General features: G+C 38.5%; 1 protein-coding gene across 1 annotated transcript; it reads left to right on the top strand.

The window, feature by feature from the left end:
• The first annotated feature begins 8,954 nt into the window (after positions 1-8,954).
• Positions 8,955-18,408, top strand: LOC115221011 (lysine-specific demethylase 8-like). Its single transcript, XM_029791228.2, has 2 exons — positions 8,955-9,181; positions 15,185-18,408. The coding sequence occupies exon 2, from the start codon at positions 15,199-15,201 to the stop codon at positions 16,723-16,725; it is 1,527 nt and encodes a 508-aa protein (XP_029647088.1). The 5' UTR covers positions 8,955-9,181; positions 15,185-15,198; the 3' UTR covers positions 16,726-18,408.
• Positions 18,409-21,968: the final 3,560 nt, after the last annotated feature.

Genomic DNA, 21,968 nt, shown 5'->3' with positions numbered 1-21,968 from the left:
TGGTATATAACCTAATGTACCTATGATGATAGGTACAAACGAGAATTTACTGTCAGGGTGCATGTACGTAGTCTGATCAATAAGTATCCGGATTGTTGCTATAGTAACGAAGCTAAAGCACAGAGAGTAAAGCCACTTGACACGGATTGACCCTGAACTCTGCTGTGCATGCGCACAGGGTTTTAACGTTATAGCTCATTTCCGCTGTTTACGCCAGTGTTTGGAAGGAAGGTGTGTAGCGTGTGATCGTCGCATTGACCATGACAGAGAAAGTTGAACAGAGAATCTGCATCAAATTTTCCCAAAAGATTGGTTATACCTGATCAGGGGCCTACGCAAAGTTTTCATCGTTCTCGACAAAGTCAAGATCTTGTGCAACTGAAACCCTAGTGTCTCTTTCGTCAGTTGAAAGCAGTTTTGGTACGAACTTGGCAGACATGCGTCTCGTACCCAAATCTGCATTGATAATGGACTGAACTGAACCGTAACTAATCTGCACATCCTCTGATAACTCAGAACTGTACACACATCTTCCCTCACAGCTGCATGCACATCTGTGATGTTTTTCTCAGTTCTGCTAGTTGTGGGTCTCCCAGAACATTCGTCAATATCGACATTTTTTCGGCCATTTCGGAAACGTCTAAACCACTCGTACACTTGTGTGCGGCTCATACACTCCTCTCCATACACTTTCTGCAACGTTGCGTAGACCTCTGAGCAGATATCACCATGAGAACTTTCTCTATCATGATCACTGCGACGATCAAACCTCGTATGTGTGCCTGTATGTTCTTTCCCATTTTAATTTACAGTAAATTTTGACCGGCCACCGACTTGTAAAGGAAAGTATCATGATTTAACAGTCATCCTTTAAATCTGAAGAAGGACTTGCAAATTCTTATAATGCCAGAGTTCATGATCATTTCTAGTGTATGAGTTAGATCTCGAGATCCCCAAGTTCAGCCTTACTTTGCTCCAGACAGGTTGGTATGTATCCTGTATGTATGTATGTATGCATGTATGTATGTGTATATGTATGTATGTATGTATGTATGTATGTATGTATGTATGTATGTATGTATGTATGAATGTATGTATGTGTATATGTATGTAATTGTGTATGTGTATAATGTATTTATGTATGTATGTTTCTGTATGTATTTATGTATGTATGTTTGTATATGTATGTATGTAAGCATGTATGCATGTATGTGTTAAAAAAATCCTCTATAAGCATTAAAAAAAAAACAGTAAAATATAACCGAATATAGAACTCATTACAAGAGTAAAGAATCGGGCCGTTTCAATAGCGTTATTAACAGTCGACACGCAAGTAAATGCCGGTCATCGACCTCACAATTTCTGACGAGGCCGACGACCGGTGAATCTTCGAAGTCAGCATCAATGAAATTAGGCAATTCTGGTCTACGTATGCTCTTTTTACGCTTTACTCTTTTACTTGTTTCAGTCATTTTGACTGCGGCCATGCTGGAGCACCGCCTGTTAGTCGAGCAAATCGACCCCAATACTTATTATTTGTAAGCCTAGTACTTATTCTATCGGTCTCTTTTACCGGACCACTAAGTTACGGGGACGTATTTGTGTATATGTGTGTGTGCGTGCGCGCGCGTGGCAGTGAGCCTCTTTAGACCACTTTTAAAGTTCATATTATGGTCGCAGTAAAGCATTTTAACTTCTGGAAATAACAGTCAATTTAAACGAAAGTTGATGCATCGGTTACTCATGTCCTACAATTGGAGGAGCGAATTTTAAATCCCCCCCTGACTAAACTTTCGGTTGCTTAGTTAACTTCAGGATGTTTGAATTTAATTTTGCACCCGGTTGCCTCCCCTGTGTAATTTCACCATAATTAAGTGTGGAATGGGGAGCTAAATTTTTTGCCTTGAACTTTGGCGTCATTTCACACTCCTAGCCAAGAAAGCGCGATTTAACCCAGGTGTAAATGTTAACGCTTACGTATGTGGGTTGTTAATTACCCCACAGAATTTCTTAACACCCGAGAGCCTCCTGGATTGCCACCACACTTATTACTCCTCAGGAATTTGGAACTCGTCTGGTCGTCCAAAACGCGATGCTTCATGTTATTGAGGCAACAATACTTACAGGATGTGGTAAGGTGGATACTGTCTTCATACCAAGGATACCTCTCATTCCATCCGGTAAAGGCATTCTTTTCACATTCAGAAGGCTGCAATTCCCCTCTCCGGCTCAGTTTCGCCATGTCGATTAACAAACCACAGGGTCAGACACTGACGGTCGTAGGGCTTAATTTAGAAGAACCGTGCTTCTCCCATGGTCAACTATATGCTGGTTGCTCTCGGGTGGGAAACCGACATAACCTTGCGAGAAAATCCAAAATATAATCTATAAGGAAGTTTATAGGCGCCCTATTCGCCAACAAGTAATCATTGTTTTTTTTTTTTGTTTTTTTTTATAAGTGCTTACATTTGCTGTATCCGTGTGCTATCTTTATCCTTTTGACAATACCACGTACGCATGTGAGGTTGCTTTTGCTATACGTTATAAATAAATGTTCACTGTCTCCATTTTCCGCATTTGTATGTTGCTATCACGCTTTGCTATCGATGTTCCGCAGTTTAATCTACTTTTCCCTACATCTTATTTACACATTTTTTGACATTCCAGCGTGATCTTGCCAAGGCCATTTTTGTGGCCACCAACTTTTACATGCATTTTTAGGTTACAATCTCAAATAACAAGCAAAGCAAATACGACACACCAAAGTGGTGTAAAGGACTTCTTAAGGGCCACCATCTCTAATCGGAGTCGTCTTTGCAGATAGCTCCGCCGCTGGGACTTTTTAGAATGAACTATCCAATGCCTTCTTCAGGGTAAGATTAAATTGTTACCATCGGATTCATCTTTGTTGGCAGCACCACCGCAGAGGTATTTCATAGAGAACGTTCAAAGGCCCTCTTTAGGGCCAACACCTGTAAATTGTTACTCCTATAGTCGTGTTTGACGGAAGTTTTTCGGTTCATTTGAACGACTACTCCATTGAGTAGGCCTCTGCTAGTGCCAAATAAAAGAGCAGTCAATCTGTTTACACACATATTAAATCTAGTAGTGTGTGAAGATGCGTGACTTAGTGGTTAGGATAATCGGCTCACGATCGTAAGGTCGTGAGTTCAATTCCTGGGGTCGTGTTGTGTCCTTGAGCAAGACACTTTATTTCACATTGCCCCAGTCCACCCAGCTGGCAAAAAGGAGTAGTACCTGTATTTCAAAAGACCAGCCTTGTCACATTCTGTGTCACGCTGAATCTCCCCGAGAACTATGTTAAGGGTACACGTGTCTGTGGATTGCTCAGTCACTTGCACGTTAATTTCACGAGCAGGCTGTCCCCGTTGATCGAATCAACTGGAACCCTCGTCGTCGTAATCGACGGGGTGCCGTTCTCTTCTCAAATCTTGTAGCTCCTGAAAACTGATTCTACTAATTTACATACCATCAGTGTCAACTCTTTATTTAATATCAAGGGGGATCTCGGTCCACACAATATTAATGTATGATATATAGGCGCAGGAGTGGCTGTGTGGTAAGTAGCTTGCTTACCACAGGCGGTGAGCTGGCAGAAACGTTAGCACGCTGGACGAACTGCTTAGCGGTATTTCGTCTGCCGTTACGTTCTGAGTTTAAATTCCGCTGGGGTCGACTTTGCCTTTCATCCTTTCGAGGTCGATAAATCAAGTACCAGTTACGTACTGGGGTCGATATAATCGACTTAATTCCTTTGTCTATCCTTGTTCGTCCCCTCTTATTGCCCCCTTGTGGGCAATAAAGAAATAAGTAGCTTGCTTACCAACCACATGGTTCTGGGTTCATTCCCACTGCGTAACACCTTGGGCAAGTGTCTACTATTATGGCCTCAGGCCGACCAAAGCCATCTGAGTGGATTTGGTATACGGAAACTGAAAGAAGCCTGTTATATGTGTGTGTGTGTGTGTGTGTGTGTGTGTGTGTGTGTGTGTGTGGTGTGTGTGTGTGTGTCTGTCTGTCTGTTTGTCCCCACAGCATTGCTTGTCAACCGATGGTGGTGTGTTTACATCCCCGTAACTTCATCCTTTCAGGATCGATAAAATAAGTACCAGTTGAGTACTAGGTTCGATGTAATTGACAATCTCCCTCTCCCAAATTTGCTGGCCTTGTGCCAAAATTTGAAACCAATATATGTAAAAAAAATATATGTATGGAAACGTACAAACATGGAAAATTTAACTGTCTACATAGATTAGAAAAAAAAATTAAAGAGCTTTAATCGATTTTTGACTCTCACTGGAGTCTCATCAGTGATGTCCACACAATTTGATCAATCCCAGAGAAATAAGCTACCAGCGCATTTAAATAAACATTAAACCTCATAGCTTCAGTGACATTTTATTTTAATACAAGCAAAACGCCCCCCGTCCAATGGACGGTGCTGAGTTGTAAAACATTTAAACCAAATTTTCTCAAAACAACTTGTCCGACCGTCCCATAGGCCTCCCCTTTGAGAAACACTGATTTAACCTAAATTTGAGACACCAGCAAAAGAAGAAATAAAGACTTTTTTTCTATTCCAAAGAAAAACGATTTTATTCACACAACGCGTAGTATCGATTGCAACAGCTGATGTACTTGCGCGTACAAATTCACGTTTCCACGGCTTTATCGATCGCATTCTCACCTGGAATCGATTTTTGTAATTTTTTCAAGACTTATACACGCCCTGATACCGTCGGTATCTACATATCAAATTTGAGCGCAATCAGATGGAGGATGCCCGAGATCCTAGAAGACACACACACACACACATACACACAGAACGGATTTTATATAATAGATTAGATGACTGTCAACAGAGAACCCAGTTCACATGGTATAAGGGTATAATATAATATAATATATGTAAGCTTATGGTAGTAGACATAAAAACGTGTCAAAGTAACTGGCTTCTGATAGACACACGCATACAAATATCTAGTTCTACAGACACATAAACAATAACGTTTTCTCTAACTCTTGAGATTTCAGATTAATAACAAGACGAAAATCTATAGACGTTCTTAAACTAAACGTTAAGAAGTGAGAGGTTAAGTTAAGCTTTCTGCTTCTTCGGCAGCGATCACTACACATCAAATCTGGTTGGAGTCAGCTTCATCTTCTCCTCTTCCCGCAGTCGATAAAATAAGCCAAAATTTCATTTTGGCATTTTACCAAAGCAAGGAAATATTGCTGGGCCATAAATAATTTAAACTGTATTGTAGTTCTTTGTGGTTTTACTATATGAAAATAATCTTGATTCTTTTTGGCTTGGCACAAGACCAATTTTAGTAGGAAATGGAATATGTTCGACTGACTTGAAATATGGTAAGATAACTTAAATTTGTCATGAGCCCTAGGATTCATAAATCCGGAGCTTAACCTGATTTCCGTATCGCATAAGTGTCTGAGATTACAACACTCTCTGCTCTCTGAACGGGACGTCGATCTGTTCACAGGGTTAACTTCCCAGCTATTGCTGGAGCTTATTTACAGCTCAGTGGACTGAGGCAACGTGGAATGAAGTGTTTTGTTCAAGAACACAACGTACAGCACGGTCCAGAATTCGAAACTGTGATCTCACAATCGTGAGTGTGGCACACTAAACACTGGCCCACACACTTTCACGTGATAAGATTACTGGTATAAAATTTCATCCACACTACAATGGCCTAGCGTGGGGTACACAGGGTGAGCGACCGCAAAGTGAGGGCAACTGTAAAGAGCGACCACAAAAGGCAACAGCAGACGACAACAGCAAAGGGCGACCGCACAGGGGAGGCCACTCTGTATATGTGTGTTCGCTTCCGTCGAAGGTATGTTTCGTTTAAGTAAAGGGGCAGGCAATTTGGCTCCCGTACGGAGGTTGTTGGTGGAGAACCCACTCTATGCCTCACTTGCACCAGTTGACTTCGTTGCTTGTGATTCTGGTTTATGTGGGAGTAAAATTTAAGGACAACTCATTATTTATTTGCCTTACCTTACCTTACCGTGCCTTGCTTGGAGGCTGTATAGATAAGAAGCTCACTTTACAGCCGCATGGTTTCGAGTTCAGTTCCGCTATGCATCACCTAGGACAAGTGACTTCTATAGAAGATACTTGGTAGAGAGAAAGTGTGTGGAATCCCATCGTATGTATATATATATATATATATATTATATATATATATATATAATATATATATTATATATATATATATATGCGACGGGCTTCTTTCAGTTTCCGTCTACTAAAGCCACCCACAAGATTTTGATCGGCCCGAGGCTATAGTAGAAGACACTTGCCCATGGTTCCACGCAGTGGGACTGAACCCGGAACCATGTGGTTGGTAAACAAGCTACTTACCACACAGCCACTGTGAATTTTTTTCCTTAGCGAAGTTGAAAAATTATTCTATATTTCACGGTTGGCAGCCAGGGTTGCTGTGTATGTGAACAAATATCCAAGAGTTAAGGAGTGGAGTAGATAAAATCCGGGCTGCATATGTTTTATAGCGAACAGAACCTCGGAAGTAGTAAATATTCAAGCGTGGTGTGTACCGCAGGCTACTCTTCAAGCCAAGGGTAGCCTGAAGGGTACCCTGCGGTATACACCTCGCTTGGATATTTACCACTTCCGAGGTTCCGCTCGCTATGAAACATATGTAGCCCGGATCTATCTACCCCATTCCTTAATTCTTGTGAATGTGTGTGTGTGTGTGTGTGTGTGTGTGTGTGTGTGTGTGTGTGTGGTGTGTGTGTTGTGTGTGTGTGCGCGCGCGCACGCGCGCCTTTGTGCCTATGCCTATGTCCCCGTATCTTAGCTGTTCGGCAACACAGATCGATGGAATAATTAGCAGATTTTTAAAAAGAAACACGAGGATCGATAAATTTTTTTAAAAATAGGATAAAGAGAATAAGTAGAGGAGGACATAAGGTTTCGAACAGAACTCATCAGAATGATAGAACTCTCTTTTATATATTAGCAAATGAGAAGGACTCTACGTGGTCTGCTAGAAATAGCAACTAGATCAATTTCGAATGACTCTCTTCAGTAGTTCTCAATCTCCTTTTTTTTTCTTTGCTTATGGACCCCTTTGATTCCTATTTTATCTCCTAGACCCTGATAAACATTCGGCGTTTAAAAAAGTACCATTATATTTTTTTAATTAGATATTAGGAACTGTATTTTTTAAAATTCTTGAAATATTTTGTGATTTGTAGAAGTATACCCATTTTATTGCAGATAAATTTTAGTAGCAAAATTTGAACCCCAGTGGGGAACTACTGTCTTAAATAAAGGAAATGACGCATGGGAAAAGACAAGGTGGCCACGGTTGGAATGCTTTTAATCATAAATCAAACTGACCAAGGTTTACAACAACGGAATATAAAAAAAATGAATGGTAAGAGTTGAGGGCGGGTGGACGAATGTAAATGAGATCAGTGGTAATAATTAATAAGTCTATATAAAACAGGTCTTGCATTGGACATGAACTGTACAACACACACACACACACACACACACACACACACACACACACACACACACACACACTCACACACACTCACTCACACACACACACACACACACACACATGGAAACACGCACACTTTGTTTTTTGTTTTGTTTTGGGGTTTTTTTTTTTGGTGGTGGGGTTTCACACATACATTAGATATTTACCACTTCCAAGGTTTCGCTCACTATACAACTATATGCTATATACTTTATACTATACAACTTTCTGTCCTCCCCCACCTCCCCACCTCTCTCTCTCTCTCTCTCTCTCTCACTGTAAATATACACATGCATGCATGTATAAATACATACATACATACATACATACATACATACATACATACTTAGACAGTCAGACAGACAGACAGATAGATAGATAGATAGATAGATAGATAGATAGATAGATAGATAGATAGATAGATAGATAGATAGATAGATAGATAGACACATACATACATACGTACATACATACATACATACGGGGAGACAGACAAACAGACAGATACATACAAGCATATATAGATATAAATATGCATATATATATATATGTATATATATATATACATAGATACATACACACACATTCATACAGCCTTACTCACACACACAAACACACACATCCATTTATCTCCTAATAAAACACATACATTCAGCAGATACGCCAACGAAGAAGCCTCTATTGGTTATTTTTTGATATGCTAAAAATAGCAGTCAAATCTCCTTTTCCACCGTCTAAAAAATGCGACATTCTGGATAATGTGGTACTGGCTTCTTTGCACATAGAAAAGTGATTGTCACCGCTGGAATGTCTTATCATATGTATCCTCAATCAGGGCTGACCTAGGGTTAAACAACAACCACCGATACATAAAAAGGCCATCAACATCGACACCATCTCCAACAACAACGCCACCACCATCTCCACTAACATCATTACCACCACCACCATTGTAAATGAATTGTCATGTCCCTACCACGATACCTCACGAAACACCAGCAGTGGATTTGATCTCAGAAACCACGAAATGCTAGATGACAGCTTTATCCTCTCCCCTAGTTTTGCCACTCCATAGACACACACATATATACACTCACACACATATACACACACACACTTATACTCACATACACGTATACTCGTATACATACATGTTGTGGTGCACCTGAGCACTGTAAACAATAATTTCATTATATATATATATATACACACACATACACTTACATAGACACATGCATATACACACTCATTCATGTGTACACGCAAATACGCATATACACATACAACACACGAAGACACATACATACAAATACAACACACTCACACACGAAGACACATACATACAAATAGAACACATATGCATACACACTCGCACACCCATATAAATTCACTCATACTCTGACACCGACAGAAAGACTTCACTCAACATTGGCACTCAAAGAGTTACCTCCCCTACGAAAAGTGGTTTTCCTTCGTCGAAGTGAAGAAAATTTTTTGGTCGTTTCCCGGTTTATTTGGTCTCCGTTTCTGCAACCTGATTGATTCCTACCAACTTCTTGCAGCGATTTTTACTTTGTTTGTATTGTGTTCGGTTTAATTGCTTACATTTGATGACAACAACAGTAAGTAATGTCTTGTCATCACTTTCTCTTTTCTCTTCGTTGAAAAAAAAAAAAAGAAATTAAGGTTTCTAATTTTTAACCAGTGCCGAGTACTAAAATGGAACAAGAGGTGAACTCAGAAAATTGAAAGCGTCAATCTAGTTTCGGTTCCCGGTTGAAGTCAATTCACTTCATTTAACATCTTTGTTTTTAATAATGCCTTTGTAAAAAAAAGTTATTGTGGACTTGGCTACCGGTTCGCCCTTAAGGACAATATATGTATATATATTTTGTATTTGCGAAACCCGGAAAAATAAAGTATTATTTATTGCTATTGAAGACAGTCGGATTTTGGTCCTCCCTTCGACAATTGTATGTGGCAAGATAAGACAGACACTCCTCAAGTGTTCCTGAGACCTTCATCTTGTTACATTATAAACGTCATAAAATCCGCCAACTTGTGTCTTCGTAAAATAAGAAGAATTGTTTCCAAAATAAGTAAAACTAATTTCGTAAGACACTCGTCTGAATTTTCATATTTCATAATGGTTCATATTTCGTTGTTGTAATGATATCATATGGTAGCAGACGCTAGCAGATTCTGGCCAATATACTCTATGAAGCAAACAAACGTTCTACTTTGTGGTTCTTTTTTTATTTTCATGCTTATAATCTCACCCAATTTTTTTCCCCCCTCCATCCTTCCTTTTGACTACTATCGAAAATAGGACACGGAATTCCAAGGAAATGTTATCAGCAACAGATTCGCGTTCTCTCGCCAAATGTGGAGGAATTTTTCATTTATCTGCTTAACGTCACAAAACCAGACCTAAGCACCGGTCTTTATTCGCTTAATAATTCCTTAACCCCTACACTAACCCTGTTATGTTGAATGTAAATGCATTAACAGTAGTATAAGATCGATTCGATTAACTAAATTTCCCTCTAAGAAATGTATTTATTATATTATTTGTAGTGAATACTCGACAGCGAGATATTGTAGCCTCTTAACCGTGCACCCACCCTCCTTTGAATATTTTTCTTTAAAAAGGGGAAACTGTAAAATGCAGAGGTTTTGTTTGGCTGCTTGTTTTTCCTAAAGGTTCAATGTTAAAAAGTTTGTAACATCAATTAATCTAAACATTAAAGAGGGTGCCTGTAGCTTTTTGTCAGGCTTTCTTAGATAACGGTCTACGAGAGGATTGCAGAAATTGAGTGAGGATAGCATAGTTGATGTTTAGTACGAATTACTACAATGAGGGGGTGAAGAAGGGTGGATGCGGGAGATTCAGTTCTGATGAAGAAAAATCAAGTCCATCGTTTATCTTCGTAACAATCGCGATTGGTAACGACTTCACCAAACTGTCCCCATCAATCATTTCGTTAAGATGTGCAACATTTGGAATAAAAGGAAAAATGATAATTATATTTTTTCGTTTGCATCAAGATAATGATGATAAAAACATTTTTTTTTTCTTAAGGGAGTATGTTACCTTATGTAGCAAGTAGGGTGCGATGTCATCTGCCTCGGGTAACCCAGCCCTACATGACACTCAAGCCAAGGGAACGAACTTAAATCGGAAACCCTGTACTTTATGCAATTAGGTCATTAGAGCTCGATAATCGTGGCGGCAATGGTGATGGTGTTGGCTACTACACATTGATGATGATGATAGTAGCGGTGGCGGTCTTCCAAATGATAGCGATGACAGTGATGTAGGCGAAGGGGGTTTATCGATGAAAATGGGTCCACCTTGTGACTATCGACATCTCAAATCACATGACAATTGTTACGAACCATTCCTTGTTTTATTCGATTATTACACTCAATGATGATGACAACGGTGATGACGATGGTAGTGATGGTGATGACAACTATAGTTGTGGATGGTTTCACGTCGAAAACTACCCTGCCACTCGCCGTCATATGATTATCAACCAGTGGCAGTCAAGGATTATAAAAGACTAATTAATGAATGAATAAAAATGAATAGATGGTGTTGAAGTTTTCCGGATGTGTCTGTATGTCATTCTATGTCTGTCTGGTTGGTTCTCTTTGCCCATCTCTTTCTCTCTCTATCTATTTCCCTTGTGTGTGTGCCCCAGTGCAGTTGCTTGACCTTTTGTGATCAGATGTATTCATCAATGGGTGATTAGTCTTCTGACATCAGAGAAAGTCATTGAAGGAGTAAATGAAATTAGCCATAGCTACTTATCTCACCCAGACTATTGCCTAAGCCATACAAGGATTATACACATGCAGAACAATGCTAAACAAATACCAACCAAGCCACCTCCACACAATTATTCTTATTCACCATCTAAAATAACTGTAGGCCATAGCAACTGATGGAGCTTTTATGTGATCTCTCAACTTGCTAGAAATAGCAGTCAAATCTCTCAACTTACTATTATCTTTTTAGAAAATAACCCCAACCAGCTCTAAAAATGAAATATAGTTTTTACTGGTTAGGCTTGTCTATGAGGGGCACTGGTGCTACAAAAAAAGTACTGGTGATGGTGCCACATTAAAAAGCGCTGGTGATGGTGCCACATTAAAAAGTGATGGTGTCACATTGAAAAGCGCTGTTGATGATGCCACATTAAAAAGTGCTGGTGATGGTGCCACATTAAAAAGTGCTGGTGATGGTGCCACATTAAAAAGTGCTGGTGATGGTGCCACATTAAAAAGTGCTGGTGATGGTGCCACATTAAAAAGTGCTGGTGATGGTGCCACATTAAAAAGCGCTGTTGATGATGCCACATTAAAAAGTGCTGGTGATGGTGCCACATTAAAAAGTGCTGGTGATGGTGTCACATTGAAAAGCGCTGTTGATGATGCCACATTAAAAAGTGCTGGTGATGATGCCACATTAAAAAGCGCTGTTGATGATGCCACATTAAAAAGTGCTGGTGATGATGCCACATTAAAAAGTGCTGGTGATGGTGCCACATTGAAAAGCGCTGTTGATGATGCCACATTAAAAAGTGCTGGTGATGGTGCCACATTAAAAAGTGCTGGTGATGGTACCACATTAAAAAATGCTGGTGCCACATAAAAGCACTTGTGAATGTGCCATGTAAAAAAGCACCCACTACACTCTGTAAAGGGGTTGGCATTAGGAAGAATCATCCAGCTGTGGAAACCAACCCAAAACAAACTTTGGGATTTGGTGCGGCTCCTGTCAAACCGTCCAACCCATGTCAGCATGGTAAATAGACGTTTGATGTTGCTGCTGGTGATATTGATGAAGGCATCACATTTATAAAGGATGGCTGTGAGTGGAAAGGATGAGAATAACATATGTAATGTTTGTGCTTTTATCAAGAGCATTATCAAGAACAAAATGCTTTACAGCATTTAGTCATTTTGGCTCTGTACATTCTGGGTTCAAGCCCTACTAAGGTCAGCTCTACTTCCCATTAATTCCAGTACCAATAAAATAAAGACTCAATCAAGTACATTGATTTAATTATAAGGCGGCGAGCTGGCAGAAACGTTAGCATGCCGGGCGAAATGCTTAGCGGTATTTTGTCTGCCGCTATGTTCTGAGTTCAAATTCCACTGAGATCGACTTTGCCTTTCATCCTTTCAGAATCGATAAATTAAGTACCAGTTACGCACTGGGGTCGATCTAATCGACTTAATCCCTTTGTCTGTCCTTGTTTGTTCCCTCTATGTTTAGCTCTTTGTGAGCAATAAAGAAATAAGAAACGTTAGCACGCCGGGCGAAATGCTTAGTGGTATTTCATCTGCCGCTACGTTCTGAGTTCAAATTCCGCCGAGGTCGACTTTGCCTTTCATCCTTTCAGGGTCGATAAATTAAGTACCAGTTACACACTGGGGTCGATGTAATCGACTTAATCCCTTTGTCTGTCCTTGTTTGTCCCCTCTATGTTTAGCTCCTTGTAGGCAATAAAGAAATAACATTGATTTAATTATCTGTACACCCTCTCAAATTTGTGACTTTATACACCTATGTTAGAAACCAATATATTTATGGGTGTCACAATTGGTGGGGCTCCACATAGAAGGCTTGCAATATTTAGTTGTATCCCTGTTCAATGATCAAATCCTGCCAAAATTGATTTTTGACTTTTGATCTTCTTGGGTTGATAAAAGGATTACCTGTGAAGTACTGGAGATGATTTAACCCTGTGGCATTTAAACCAGCCATGACCATCCCAAACATTCTACTTGTTCTATATTCAAGCCGGCCAGATCTGGCCTCTCACACTTACCCTACAATGTCATTCTAAAAACAGTCACATCATTGAAATCTCAAAGCTACGAGATAATGAATGATTAATTTAAAACAATGTGAATAAATTAGTATTACATTTGACAGATTAATCAGTGTTAAAGGGTTAATTGAAAGTAATCTCACCAAATAAATGTATTTAAGGCCTTATGGTTAAAAGACAAGTTTACTTTACAACAATGGGGTTTCAAGTTTGATTCCATTTTGTTGTACTTTGGCTAAATATCTGCTGTTATAGTTTCAGCTCAACCAGTACCTTGTGAGTGAAATTTGCAAAAAGTAGACAAGTGCCCCGTACATATATATATATATATATATATATATATATTGATAGAAATGGTAAGACAACAAAAGAATGAAAGAGACCTCGATATTATGTAAATAGAGGAATTTATCTGTAAATATAATATGTGACAATTATTCGGTAGCCATGATAAAACTCTGAGTTTAGGATATCGGGGCGGAAACCCACGCCGCCATCTCCACAGTTATCAGGCCATCAATGGCCCAATAACTGAAGAGATGGTGGCATGGGTTTCTGCCCCGACATCCGAAACTCAGAGTTTTATCATGGCTACTGAATAACTGTCACATATTATATATATATATATATATATATATATATATTGTTCAAATTTACAGAAAACATAAGATGTAGGAAGAACAAGCAGGTGTATTACTTTAACACTTGGGATGACTGGAAACATCTTTTCCGTTTCAAGCCTATGCTCTTTGACAGAAAGGATTAAAAGGAATAAAAAAAGAAGAGAGAATGAAAAAAAAAAAAAAATCTGCATCATGATTTGAAATGTAAGATTTTTTTCTACACTGATGATGGAGGCTCGATTTATCCTCTGTTTATTTGCTTCCACTATCGCCAGTATGTATATATATATATATATATACTTGGAAAAGGATGCGTAGCATTCAATCATATAATAATAATATAAATAATATATATATATATGCATCGTACTTCGTATTTTTTGTTGATTGTTTTGTCATGTCCTGTGCCCACATATGCATGTGTATATGCATATGTATATATATATATATATATATATATATGTATATATATATACATACATACATTGCCACCATGGAAAAACAAATGTTAAATGATGATATATCTTTGTATGTTTGTGTCCCACATGACCAAAAAGTCCCAAAACTCAGTAGTTCCAACATACTAACTCCAGTGCAATAAAATGTACCTTATTTGAAAACAAGTAAGGCATCAGGAAGGCTATCTCACCATTCTATGGTTAGGTACCATAGAATTTTACCTCGAGAATTCTCACCCAATTCATGCCAGCATGGAAAAAAGGGGACATTAAAAGGGTTCTGGTGAAAATACTGATGACAGCAGCGGCTGTTGCTGCTGCAATATCAGGGAAGGGAATAGCTGGTAGTAATGACGGTGTGTACGCCCCTGGGAGAAATCAATATTATTAAGTGTCAGTCATTAACATTTTTTCCTGTTATAGTTATATTTCTATAAGGCGGCGAGCTGACAGAACTGTTAGCACACCAGGCGAAATGTGTAGCCGTATTTCGTCTGCCGTTACGTTCTGAGTTCAAATTCCGCCAAGGTCGACTTTGCCTTTCATCCTTTAGGGGTCAATAAAATTAAGTACCAGTTACACACTGGGGTTGATGTAATCAACTTAATCCATTTGTCTGTCCTTGCTTGTCCCCTCTATATTTAGCCCCTTGTGGGTAATAAAGAAACATATAGTTATATTTCTTTTTTTTTTTCCAGGTGAGGCTATCACTATGACAACCAGAGAGGAAGCTTCAGACATCCTCAAGTCTCACATCCCAGATAACAAAGAGGATTTACTAGATCAAATACTTGACCGACAGTCACTTGATCCTGCCTTTGATCACCTTCTAAATAAATGTGTCGATAGCCTATACAATGGCCATTACTATGACTGCCTAGCACAGAGTTCCATCCTGCTGGACAGAATATGGGAAATGCTTAATAAGGGTCATTGGAAAACTGTATCCATGCATTGGCGTATCTCATATTCAGTTGTCTCCCTTTGTAAAGCCTGTTCCCAGCTGGCCTTGTGGCTTACGTCAGACCAAGAGTCCAGCATTTCTGCCACTGATGTCCTTAAATCTTGTGATATGGGCTTACTGATGGGTTCACCTCTTGAAGGAAATAACTTAACAAATTTAGCCTCTTCTGTTCATAGATTGTTCTGTTCTACAAAACAAAACCAAGGAACGCAGAAATTAAGTAGAAATCAGCCGGCCGTGTTATCTGTGGCTCCCGAGGAAGAAGAAGAAGGTAACGCCAACACTGTTATGGTGTCTCAGGATAAGAGATTAAATAGTGTTGATGAATCTGTTCACAACCATGCTGTAGAAAACTGCTTGGAAAAAGTCTCGACTAACAGATTGATCCTAGAAAAACCTAGCGATGTTTGCAACAACATTGTGGACAAAACAAAGGAGATGGAGACTAATAGCATATTATCATCTTCATCGTTGAGAAGTGAGAATGGTGTGACATGTGTTAGAACTATTGAGAATAATAACAGTGAACCATTTCTGACCAAAGTCAGCACTTTCAACTTACCAATCACCAAAGTTAAATGTCCATCTTTAGAACACTTCCATAAGAATTTCTACAACATGAATTGTCCAGTCATCATAACTAACGCCATTAACTACTGGCCGGCCATGAGCAGCCGGCCATGGAATTTAGATTACATCAAAAGTGTTGCAGGCGCCCGTCTGGTTCCTGTTGAAATTGGCTCAAAGTACACTGAGGATTCTTGGAGCCAGAAATTAATGACAATCTCCAGTTTCATTGATGAGTTTATCATCGATCCCAAACAAGGAACTGATAATGTTGGGTATTTAGCCCAGCACCAGCTTTTTGACCAAATCCAAGAACTGAGGAACGATATAAGTATTCCTATATATTGTTGTCTGGGAACGTGTGAAGATGTTGATGTAAACGCTTGGTTTGGACCGAAAGGAACAGTCTCGCCCCTACATAACGACCCTAAACATAATTTTCTGTGTCAAGTGTTTGGAAAGAAACTCATCCGCCTTTATTCCCCTCAAGACACTGAATCACTCTATCCGTATGACAGCCACCTTCTTGACAACACAAGTCAAGTAGATGTGGAAAATCCAAACTTGGAGAAATTCCCATGTTTTAAAAACCTCAATTATAATGAATTTATATTAGAGCCGGGTGAAATGTTGTATCTTCCTCCGAAGTATTGGCATTTTGTAAAATCCCTGTCAGTTAGCTTTTCTGTTAGTTTTTGGTGGGAGTAAGCTCACCGTCTCACCTCATGCACATACGCACACACACATAATATGCTTGCTTCAACCATCTGAGTTGTAATGATAAGTACAGTACCTCAGAAGGTGTCTCTGGTTCTGTGTTGGTCAAGTCTGCAAGTGTTTGGTGATGTTTAGTCATATCTAGTCCTGTATGGTTATATCCAGTGTCTGGTACAGCTCAAACTATGTCTGTCCATGCTTAGTTCCATTTGGCCGTGCATGGTCTCTCTGGTCTGAAGGAACTCTTCAGTATTTCTGGTCGTGTCTAGTTCTGTATGGTTATATACAGTGATTGTGTGGTACAACACAAACCATCTCTGTCCATGCTTAGTTCTGTTTGGTCATAAATGAACTCGTTGGTCCGAAGAAATATTCCTCAGCATCTATAATTCATCAATCGTGGAGAGAAAGGGGAAGAGAAAATACCAACCTAACAATTTCAACTCAACACCACCAAAATGGCCTTTATATCAAAATAGAAAAGAATGACATGAAATTTTTTGAAAAAAAAGTAATGATGATAAAAAGCAATGATATGAAGAACAAAAGAAATTCAAGTGTCATAACCGAGTCATTAAACTGCGCATTTATTTTTAATATTCCAGAAATATATTGTGAGTTATAACCTTCCCACATGCTTTTCCTTGTGTAGCCTCAAAGCAATAATGCCATAACTACAATGCTTTCCTCAGGTCTAATCTAACCAGATTGTAAACTTAATCCATCATCCTCCTTAACATCACAATCTGGTGTTAAACCATCTGACCCTTGAGATGCCTTCAGCAATGTCGATGTTGTAAGTATTCAAGCGAAGTCTCTCGTCTGAGGATAACTTCTTCCTTTTGTCCCACCAAATCCCAAATGACCCTGAAAAAGGGTCGTTGATGCTGCATTGCTTCTTCTGAATAATTCATCAAGAATTTAAAATAACAAAACACTGCTACTTGTTGTGCTGCCTGCTGCCCAGGAGTAATGGTTCCTCAATTACATAGCTCTTTACCTTTGTAAAAACCAGCTCTACAGATGGATATCAAGCAACTTGTCCAATGGTTCAAACAAAAGGAAACTCCAAGATGAAATATAACTATCATAATCATAAAGGAAGGGTATGAATGGAAAGGAGGAGAATAACGTATGTAATGTTTGTGTTTTTTTTATCAAGAGCATTCTAAACCAATTGTCAGAATGATGGACAAAATGCCTTACAGTGTTTAGTAATTATGGCCCTGTACATTCTGGGTTCAAACCCTACCAAGGTCAGCTCTATTGTAGATCACTCAATCTCAATCATGCAGTGATAAGCACCACTTACAAAGTATACATTCTGGGTTCAAACCCTAATATCATCATTCTAATGTGGATCACTCAAGTTCAATCTCACAGTGATAAGCACAACTTACAAAGAGATAAACTGCTTACCCTCTGACAGGCTGAGTATGCAAGACTTTTTTTTTTTTGTGGGGTATTTTTATTTTTTATTTTTATATTATTTTTTTTTTTTGCTGCTGAAGCTTTTTTTTTTTTCATTGGACCTTGACAATGAAAACGACATGATCTCATTTCCTTTCTCCTAACATGCCTTGTGTCAAAGTACGAAACTGCACTCAGTATTTAAATATTTAACACCTGTTCAACCCATACTGGCTTCTATTAAACTGACAAAATAATTTTCAAGAAAAAAAAATTTTATAAATTGAATAGTTAAATTATATTTATTTTATTTATTTATTTATTGGGACAAAAATCTATAAACACGATGACCTCTCTACAAAACAGCTTTAGAACCTGATTCAGATTCCTGGTTGTAGCTGTTAATTCATTTCATTGACATTACTGATGTCATTGGGAAGGGCCATGAATGAAGATCACTAAATCTCATTCCCTTGTTTCATCCTAAAAGTGTCAACTCATGTCCCCTGCTAAAAAGACAGAAACTCAATTAATATCTATTTGTCAGAATATACATACATATATATATATATATATATAGATATATATTATTATATCATCATCGTTTAACGTCCGTGATGATATAATAATATATAGATCTATATATAATATATATATATATATATATATATATATATAAATCAATAAATATAAATAAATATATATATATATAAATCAATAAATATAAATAAATATATATATATAAATCAATAAATCTATATATAATAAATGTATATCTATTTATTTATTTAATATATATATATACAGAGAGATTTATATTATATATGTATATATATATGCACATACACCCCACACTGCCACAGACATCTCATGCAAATATTTAAATGTTGAAGATCTCATGCAACTGGAGACTGGGTGGGTGTGAGACAAACTTTTTAAATAAAATTTATTTAAAAAATATAATTTTTATTTTTATTTCCAATTTTTAAAAAAGATGGAATTTTATCTCACAACATTTTTACTTTTTAATTACAAAACTGTATGTATTCTTGTTGTCTTTGTTGTTTTGCTGCTGTGTGTCCTAAGGAGGTTAATGACCTGACGTTCCAGTCATGACCCTCCCTACAAGCCCTGTCTTCTAGGAGATTGCATACCAGGATCTGCATTATTCGTTGTCCCCTTTCTGTGCATGTCTGTGTGGTAAAGGAGTTCACTTCACAACTTCATAATTTCAGGTTCAATCCCTCTGCTCTGCTTCATGAATAATTTTTTTTTTTTTTTTACTGTAGTCTTTAAGAGTGAAATTTGATTAATGGAAACTGCAAAAAGCCTATTGAAGAGGTTGTTCCTGTCCTTGAAAGGTAGGCTTAATCCACTTGGCCCTTGGATTCAAGACTCCAGTGTGAGGACAACAATCCCACCCCACTACCACCACCAGTCAGGGAAGCCCTGAAACTTATCATGGCTGCTGTCCTTCATCCACTGACTAAAATGTAAGGAAAGAAAATGAAGCTTATATGTGGCTTGATGGAAATCTAGTTGCTATTTCTAGCGGATTGAGTGACCTCACAGAAACTTCCTAGTTAGCTCCTGCTTTGTGTGTGTGTGTATTGGTTTTTTAAAATGTTGAAGTTTCAGATCGACTGAATACATAATCCAGTGATTGGTAGTTTGCATGTCTCTCTGCTTACATTGATAATGTTTATTAAATAGAATGAAATTACCTTCCGTTGTATTCTATTCCAGTTTCACTGCACCTCTAGGGTAGATATTTCAGGTACCTCCTGCACATGATCCTATCAGAATCAACTGTCATTAAACTGAATTCTCAAACATGACCAACTGATACTATGAATGGGCCCCCTTCGGTCATGAATGACCATGGGATTGCACCTGGAAAGTTCCACTCCGAGGCACAAGTCCAGGCATTCTCCCTTCTCCATGCTACCGATGTTATCCAAAGGAAAAGCTGATACAGCTTGGCACCAATGACATTGCAGCTTATTTCTACTGTTGAGTGAACTGGGGCAAAGTGAATTATATATATAACTAGCACTAAGACCCAGCAATGCCGGGTCATAGTGCTAGTGCATGCATATACAGCTGTGTGCATGTGCACATACACACGAGTACTGTCCAAATCTCTGACCAATCACATACAGCTAGCTGGCATTCAATTGGCATGTCAAGTTTCGGGCATTTTGATTGGGTTTTGGATAGAAAATTCACAAAAAAGTCACTTCTATTGATTTTGTAATGGCTTTGCGGGGTGACTGGGGAAATGTAAAGATGTGCACGACCACCCTTGGACGGTTTTGAATGACCATAGAAAGTGCAAGCCCTCTAACTGAAAAATTGTGGATTTGTATAAAGGACACACACACACACACACACACACACAGACATTTTGCTGTTTATATATATATAGAGATATATATATTTAAATAATGGGGATCAGTAGATCTCCTTTGGTCATGAATGACTGGGATCGCACACAGGAAGTTCCTCTTCACAGCCACTTGAAGAATTACCTAACAACATTTCAACTTCCAGCCTACAGATGCTCTGTTTCCATGAAGAGTTTCTCTCACTGGTGTTTTCTAAATACATTGTTGTTATTGATTGCCCCCCCCCCACTCACCACCACCAAATTAGATTCCATTCAGAAGGCCTTTGATCAAATGTGTTCCATAAAATCTATTTGTATATCAGAGACTAACTCTTCTGCTTGCTTGCATTCTTGCTCTCTTCCACTCTCTTCTTCTTGCTCTATCCTTCTGACTGGTTAACTATGTATCTCCTCTACAGCAACACACCCATTACTGGCTTCAATCTTGATCACTCCATTCTCTTCCCTTCTCTTAGACCGGGTAACCATGTATCTCCATCACAGCAAGACACCTTTTTTCTGTCTCTCTGTCACACTTTAATCTTTCATCAACTGGTACAAGATCACCTTATTCAAAAGATCTTTGTCTTGCAAGTTACTTGGAGATCCTGCCTGTGTTATATATATATATATGTTTGTGTGTCTCTGTTTGTCCACCCCAACATCGCTTGACAGCTGACGCTGGTGTATTTACGTACCCATAGCTTAGCGGTTCGGCAAGAGTGACCGATAGAATAAGTACTAAGCTTACAAAGAATAAGTCCTAGGGGTCGATTTATTCGACTAAAGGTGGTCCTCCAGCATGGCCGCAGTCAAATAACTGAAACAAGTAAATGAGTAACCTTCTACACCAATAAACCTCTATTATTCCTGGAAGAAGTTTTTTTTTTAATACCTTCTATGGACTGCTCAGAGCTTACTATCTTCCTACACCTTGATTATTGGATCTTATCTTTACACACGTTTATGTGTGTGTGTGTGTGTGTGTGTGTATTATATATAATTATATATAATATATATATATATATAATTATATAATATAATATATATTGTATAGAGGGCATTATTACACATAAATGCCTCACACTAGGAGGGACAGAGTCATTACTACCAAAATTATACTAATCATACCCAAATGCAGTTTTTCAAAGCAAGACATTTAAAAATGATTATGTTCCTGTATCACCGTGATTTCACATACAACTTGCGTCTATGATCGTCAGCAGAACTGATTCTGAATACATCATAAATAAACTAACCTTACGTAGCGAAGACGAACAGACAACTGCTCTCTCTCTCCGGCCAAGCACATGGATGTTTATAAATCATATATCCGGTAAATGGCGGGCTTTTTACGAACTGCATGTCGGGTATGAAAAGTATTTCGGAATAAGTTTAACAATTAAGGATAATCTCTTAGTAAGGGATCTTAACA

Source organism: Octopus sinensis, linkage group LG17, assembly GCF_006345805.1.
Source record: "Octopus sinensis linkage group LG17, ASM634580v1, whole genome shotgun sequence".
Taxonomy (NCBI): domain Eukaryota; kingdom Metazoa; phylum Mollusca; class Cephalopoda; order Octopoda; family Octopodidae; genus Octopus; species Octopus sinensis.
This window is presented reverse-complemented; position numbering and strand designations above follow the sequence as displayed.